Source organism: Notothenia coriiceps, unplaced genomic scaffold (genome assembly GCF_000735185.1).
Source record: "Notothenia coriiceps isolate Sejong01 unplaced genomic scaffold, NC01 NC01_scaffold00024822, whole genome shotgun sequence".
Lineage (NCBI taxonomy): Eukaryota > Metazoa > Chordata > Actinopteri > Perciformes > Nototheniidae > Notothenia > Notothenia coriiceps.
In genome coordinates this window covers 209,514-217,021 of record NW_011357523.1, presented here as the reverse complement: position 1 = coordinate 217,021, position 7,508 = coordinate 209,514, and the positions used below count along the sequence as shown (strand labels likewise).

Genomic DNA, 7,508 nt, shown 5'->3' with positions numbered 1-7,508 from the left:
CAATGGGCCAATGGGTCTATGGTGGGGGTCAGCACAAAGGTCAGGAAAACCCCAATTTTCTGATAACAGAAAAGTGCAATTCATCATCAATTGCAAGTGCATGAGGAAGATGGCAAAAAGTAGCTGCTTTAAAGTTCATACTGCAGTCTGCAGGAGGATATTGTTATTATTTCAAAACAACTAAGTGAGACATGTTACTACTATTCTAACATCTATCAATCAACTGCAATATTTACAGTGTGTATGTAACAGTAATCACCTAGACCAGTGGTTCCCAACCTGGGGGCTTCAGATGATTTGAGGCCAAATATCATATTTAGACTGTTTTTGTTTTTTTTGCTTTATTTTTTTTTTACATATAATTGTAACGCAATACATGATTGTCGCTAAGAGCCTTGTCTCTACATTACAATAAAATATAAAAAATAATTGATTAATTAATTTGAATAAAGATTCAAGTTAGTAGCTAATAAAGGCATACAAAGACAGAAATATATAATTCTATATATAATATAAAACATTTCCAACAGGAGTCATTTGGGGGGGCTCTTGAGAAAAAAGGTTGGGAACCCCTGACCTAGACTACCGGTCTGTACATGGTTGTGTTGTGCTCTAAATTAAAATCATAGCTCACCTGGTTTTGGCTCTTCTTCCCTTTTCTCCTCCCCTTTCTTCTCTTCTTCTTTCTTTTCTTCCTCTTTCTTCTCCTCGTCTTGTTTTGGCTCCTCTTTCTCATCCCTCTTTTCAGGCGGCTTTTCTTCCTGAAAAGAAACAATGCTAGTAACTGCAGAAAAATGTGGGAAATTGTCTTGAGACAAATAGGACTCATTTCCTAATGATAAGGCTGTGCACACATAACGTTAATTATTCCTCAGTACTACTATCCCCTTCCTCAGATTCAGGATCACATATAGCCTTGCCAGCATCCTACTGAGAAAGCAACAGTAAATCCACCCATGCTGTTTATCAGTGCCAAGCTGCTTCAGAGGCTTTCACTGATCTGAGAAGCATTCTAGGAAATCGGATAAACAAGCAGGTAGGTAACGTTTAATGTCCTAATTAAACTAAAATATGTCAGTTCTGAATTTATATTGAAGATTAGGAAAAAGGCCTTACCTTAGCTGCTGGAGCTGGGGATGATGGTGGGGTCGGATCTTGGGCAGGGGGTGGCTCAGGAGCCCCGATCAGGCTCTTCAACCTCCTGAACATGCGGGGTCTCGGAGTGGGCTACAGCCACCAGCCCATCCACTGCTCCTGAAGGCGATTTCTATTTGATTTCCGATTCCTCTGAAAACTCTCAGGATGCTGTGCAGTCTTCGTCTTACATCCAAAAACAGACTGAGGCAATTGAATTTCTTAGAGGCATTAATTCCCTCAGGTCACTCCCCTTTTTCCAGGGGTCAACGCAGAGTCAGCCATCACCGCCTCCTCACTACCAGACTGTCAGTGACTCTAAAAGCTGAGTGCTACTCCATTTAGCATGGTAACCCTTTCTTAGAGTCGAACAGCCCAACGGTGTTGTTGCAGAGCCTCGAGTGCAGAGACCATCCAAAGGAGTTGTCTTTGTTGGAGAAAGCCAGATCGGACACTTTTTGGTAAGAACAAACTGCTTACTAAATGTGCCATTACCTTTTTTTCTTTATAAATAAAAACAACTCAAATTGGACTCTGCATTTCACATAGAACCGAGTTCATTTTACAATATATTTCATAATGGGATAATACATGGATTCATTGGTAGTAACTCACAAGTGTCTGGTTTACAATTAGACTGCTGAGGTTATTTCTGACCACTCTGTAAACAGAGTTCAGAAACTCAGACAGCATTTAGTGAATTAACTCTCACCATGTCTCTCTCTGGCTAACAGGATTATCTTTATCTCTCTCTGTCCGAACTCTAACTTCTACTGTACACACACACAGTTAACACACAGATACACACAAGCAAACAAACAGCACATTATTTTGTTAACAACTGAAATGAAGTCAGTATTTATTCATTTAAGCAGATATTGACAGATCCAATCAATTAAATATTGTGTTGTGAACATTATTGAACAAATTGTTTTGATCATCTCTGTAAGGCTTTTACAATGACTGTGCATTGGCAAGCTCAAAATAATATAGCAGAGAAAAGCAGACAAACAAATCAAGGTGGATAAATATATAAATATACAACAAGCAGTATCCACTAAGGGCGGTAGTTTTCACACACAGATATTGCACATCTCATCAAATATTTTGGTAACATTGTTCTATGTCTTGTTGTCTTAGATAGGGAGGTTCTGTTGAGTTGTCTGAGCATATCAAACCAAATGTTTGTAATAAAAAAAAAAACATATCTTAAAATGACACAAAATACACATTCAGTACAAAAGTAAACTGTACATTCACTCCCAAAAAGGAGTTGTAAATAAAAAGCTCTCAACAATCCTTATTGGTTTGCAGAAACAGCCTGGTGGGGTGGGGTGGGGGGGGGGGACGAATACAAAACATATGTCAGCATTACTGCAATTAAGTTTTAATGAGCACATATAGAGAGAAGTGTAAGTGCTGTTACCTTCATTCTTTCAAGCATGTTCTTTCCGCCGAAGGCTCGCAGCAGTTTGGGTGTGGGGGGTTTGAGTCCGAACAGTGCGAGCCCCTTCTTCTTGTCGTCATCTGCTTTAGCTGCTGCGGGACCCTTCGCCTTCATCAGTTTCCTACACACAGACACGGAGAAGCTGGCTGAACAAAGTGCTCTGGTGCTAGCTACAAAGCAGCTGCTACTCGGGTAACAAATTCAGTATTTCTAAGTCCGATGCCTAAGTTTGCTGCAATGTAATGGTTCTAAAGAGAGATCAAATGTTTAAGGGAAAGGAAAAAGGTCTTTGTTGCTGAAATGTGAGCTGCCTAGTATACACTTTTCATACTAGGATTATATACAGCTAATATCAACATTTGGTGATAACATTTCTTTCAGCAATAGCTCTGTACTTGAGCAAACGTGTTATTGGTTTATCATTTAAAAACATCATTGCAGGAATGTGTGCAGTGGCTCTGGGAAAGAGTAAGATGTTGTAGTAGTGGTGTGTGCTGAGTGTCTGACTTACTTTCCCTTCCTGGCCAACACTTTCTGAGACTCTGGGTAGTGGACCAGGATGTCAAACAGGTCTTTCTTCTCCAGGACGAAGAGGTTAGCAAAACCATACGCTTTGACATTAGCTGTCCGCCTGTTCCCTCCATCTTTGGAAGACTGCAACAGACTGAGAAAGAACAACATTTTAAGGATGAAATTTCCCGGACTGTATTCTTTGTCTGTGGATTTGACTCTATTATCATCTAGATCAGGGGTTCCCAACCTTTATTGTGCCAAGGACCGGCAGATACATTTAAAAAAAATCGCGAACCGGTTGTCAATTTTAACTGATTTTAATATTTACTCACCAGCAGGTAGCAACAGAGACTAATTGTATGTAACAGCCTGAACAAATAATAGAACAATATGCATCCAAAACATATTAACAACGTTTGAAAAAAGAAAAAGAACCGTTGTTTCCCGGAAAAACGGAAAACCAAAATAAATGACGTTATTCAGTGTGTGTGTGTGTGTGTGTGTGTGTGTGTGTGTGTGTGTGTGTGTGTGTGTGTGTGTGTGTGTGTGTGTGTGTGTGTGTGTGTGTGTGTGTGTGTGTGTGTGTGTGTGTAGAGGTGTGTGTGGTTAACACGTAGCAGCCTGCAGTCACTCTTAAGCTGTTCTGAAGAAGGTAAACACAGTGAAGGCGGTGCGTAAAAAGGCACAGCTCTCGGCGCGCTGGTGCTCCTCTTCTCACAGGCGGAGTTACACGTCCCGCTGCTTCCTGATGCTGCAGCCATTTCATGAAGTGAAGGAGGTTTTCCTTCTTTAAAACAGCTGCGGGCAGCAGATACTGTGAGAGTTCCGGACATGAATTCATAGATCAAGGCAGACTGGTTTACAGACTCTCCTGTTTTGCCAATCCGGTGCTTAAACAAATAGCTCTACACCCCTGGCCGACATGTTCTTAAAGAGCAACTTCCAGGTTAAAAGACACCTGTGAATAAATGTGTAGGAAAATGATGAATACACTAGATTTTCCCAAAAATATACAGAAATATACACTACAGTGACATCTGGCGTCGTTTTTGTAAGAAATGTTCACTTCCGCATAAAAAAGCCTCGGCACGTGACCTCCCGCGTGTGACGTAACACGGGGGACACAAGGGGGAGAGCGGCCGGTGTAACGTATTAATAAACATGGATCCAAATGCTAGTTTCGACACAGAAGACACAGAAGAAGTTAAACATGAATATTCGAATGCATATGACGGACCACAACCTTATAATTATGAGCCTGCTAGGCGTCCAAGAGACCAGGAGCAGCCAAGGATTAGAAGAAATAACGGCCATCGGAGAGAAATGGAGCTGTGGTGTGAGGAGAACCAGTGGAGAACTGGGCAGCTATCTTGGTGAGTGACAGGCGTTAGCTACAGAATGTTAGCTAACGTCACATCACAACATTGTGAAGTTAGCTATCATATATCAGGCTATAACTAACGTAGCATTGATAATATAGTAACGTTACTGGCAGGACTGTTGATANAGTATTTGGTCAATAACAAAAGTTAATCTCAATACTTTGTTATATACCCTAACCTTGTGAAGACTTACAGAAAACGTTTGACCTCTGTCATTGCCAACAAAGGGTATATAACAAAGTATTGAGATTAACTTTTGTTATTGACCAAATACTTATTTTCCACCATAATTTGCAAATAAATTCTTTAAAAATCAGACAATGTGATTTTCTGGATTTTTTTTTTCTTCTCATTCTGTCTCTCATAGTTGAGGTATACCTAGGATGAAAATTACAGGCCTCTCTCATCTTTTTAAGTGGGAGAACTTACACAATTGGTGGCAGACTAAATACTTTTTTCCCCACTGTAGGTAGTGGTACAACAGAAAGAAAAAGATTAAAAGACCTATATAATAAACAATATAAAGTTTAGGTAAATAATAAAGACTAAAAGAACATTTAAAGTGGGGGGTTGCTAATAGCTACTAAATGGTTAATAGCTATTAGTAGTCTATTTCAGGAACTCCACTTGCCTAGATTAGGTTTCCAGGTATCAGAGTATCAGCTTCAACACGTTCTGTACACAATAGGAGCTGTGACTGCTAACAAGAATATATATGTTACAATGCATTATCATACAACTGTAAATCATAACTGTTGCAAGAATCAGTCATCAAAATCTAGATGTATTTATTTGTTTACTCTCCTACATGTGCAAATGGCAGTTTTTTCCTGAGAGGTTGCATGGTCCATTGTTTGGTGTTTCCTCACATTAAGCAGAGGGGAAAGTGACAGCAGCCATCATCACACTGCAGCTCCTAAAGCAGGACAAGTAGGAAAGCAGATTAGGAAATGAGTTTCATTTCTGACTCAATGCTCAGGGGAAGCATTCTGCCCCCTCCTCTCTGATTAAATGTCACCTTTTCTATTCTTTAATTCACCTTTCTTTCTGCTCTTGCCCCCTCCCAGTGAAGAGGCCTCCCCTCCTCCTCCTCCCCCCGTCGTCTACTTCCGCTACACCGATGACACGCTCAGAGATACAATCAAGAGGTTAAGAGAGTGCAGAGAGGTGCTCAAACAGAAAGCCATAGACCCTTATGCCACTTCTCCAGAAATCACCCCGCCTGTCAGTAAGTATGGACATAAAAAACAACCACGCAGGCAGAAAACATTATTTTGTATTTAAATTAAACTTTATTTAGAGTGAAAGGTATTCATACCCCTTAACTTTTTTCACGTGTTGTTATGTTACAGCCTTATTTCAAAATGGATTAAATTCATTTTGTTTCTCAATATTCCACACATGATACCCCATAATGACAAAGTGAAAACGTTTTTATGTACATAAGTATTCATTTCACACCCTTTGCTATGACACTGAAAATTGAGCTCGAGTGCATCCCGTTTCCACTGATCATCCTTGAAATGTTTCTATAACTTGACTGGAGTCCACCTGTGGTAAATTAAATAGATTGGACATGACTTGGAGAGGAACAATATGAGGTCCCACAGTTGACAGTGCATATCAGAGCACAAACCCATGTAATGAGGTCCAAGGAATTGACTGTAGACCTCAGAGACAGGATTGTATCAAGGCACAGATCTGGGGAAGGGTACAAAAAAAATGTCTGCAGCATTGAAGGTCCCAACGAGCGCAGTGGTCTCCATCATTTGCATGAAGATGTTTGAAACCTCCACGGCTCTTCCTAGAGCTTGCTGCCCAAACCAAAGTGAGCATCGGGGGAGAAGGGCCTTACGGCTCGTCTACACTACAGGCATCAAAAAATCTTGAAGCTGGGCGTGTCTGAAGCTTGGCGATTTGTTGCGAGCAACGCGACCAACAACCAATCACATGAATCTCCCGCCCCCGACATACAAAGCAATAGCAATGTTAAAACGAAGTAAACTGGATATAAACTCCCCAAACAGGCGAAAAACCTACCAGTTTCACCCACTGTCTCTGCCACCTCCCTCCATGCCTGGTTCCTCCGGTTTGTATCCCGGTAAATAGTTCTGGTCGTAAAGAACCGGGTGATTTGCTACCGTAATATCTCGTTTGGAATATGAGGAAATGAACTGCGGTCTGGCTCTCCCAGCTTGCACGCGGTTTGATTGGCTGCGCTTGCACTGGCGGGATTTGCATAAACGGGATTTGATTGGCTGATGCTAAGCATCGAGCCTTGATGCCGATAGATGCTCGTGATGTTTGCAAAGCCATGCCATGCTCCCCACAATGCAGTTCGGCGAAGATTAAAAATCTTCTACGTCACCGCATTCAAGTGAATGGGCGAAGCGTTGAAAGCATTTTTTGATGCCTGTAGTGTAGACGGGCTGTTAGTCAGAGAGGTGACCAAGAACTCGATGGTCACTCTGACAGTGCTCCAGTGTTCCTCTGTGGAGATGGGAGAACCTTCTAGAAGGACAACCATCTGTGCAGCACTCCACCAATCAGGCCTTTATGGTAGAGTGGCCAGAAGGAAGCCACTCCTCAGCAAAAGGCACATGAAAGCCCACATGGAGCACCTAGAGGACTCTCAGACCATGAGAAAAACAAATTGTCTGGTCTGATGAAACCAACATTGATCACCTCTGCCTGAATGCCAAGCATCATGTCTGAAGGAAACCAGACCTGGCCAACACCATCCCTACAGTGAAGCATGGTGGTGGCAGCTTCATGCTGTGGGGATGGTTTTCAGCAGCAGGAACTTGGAGACTAGTCAGGATCCAGGGAAAGATGAATGCAGCAATGTACAGAGAGATCCTTGATGAAAACCTGCTCCAGAGCGCTCTGGACCTCAGACTGGGGAGAAGGTTCACCTTTCAACAGGACAACGACCCTAAGCACACAGCCACGATAACAAAGGAGTGGCTTCGGGACAAGTCTTTGAATGTCCTTGAGTGCCTCAGCCAGAGCCCAGACTTGAACCGGATTGA

The 7,508-nt window shown here is 41.9% G+C and overlaps 1 protein-coding gene and 1 long non-coding RNA gene across 2 annotated transcripts in view; one reads left to right on the top strand and one right to left on the bottom strand.

Annotated features, from left to right (window-relative positions):
- Positions 1-2,116: 2,116 nt before the first annotated feature.
- On the bottom strand, positions 2,117-3,216 carry LOC104955786 (uncharacterized). The gene is made up of 3 exons (XR_799484.1): positions 3,093-3,216; positions 2,561-2,702; positions 2,117-2,455 (listed from the first exon to the last, which is right to left on the bottom strand). It is a non-coding gene; the product is annotated as an uncharacterized lncRNA (long non-coding RNA).
- A 53-nt stretch (positions 3,217-3,269) lies between these two features.
- Positions 3,270-7,508, top strand: part of LOC104955788 (cyclic nucleotide-gated cation channel beta-3-like) — a 6,516-nt gene continuing 2,277 nt past the window's right edge. Inside the window, exons 1-2 of the mRNA XM_010783181.1 lie at positions 3,270-3,286; positions 5,544-5,704. Of these exons, the coding sequence (XP_010781483.1) occupies positions 3,270-3,286; positions 5,544-5,704 (178 nt within the window). The remainder of the gene's footprint in view (positions 3,287-5,543; positions 5,705-7,508) is intronic.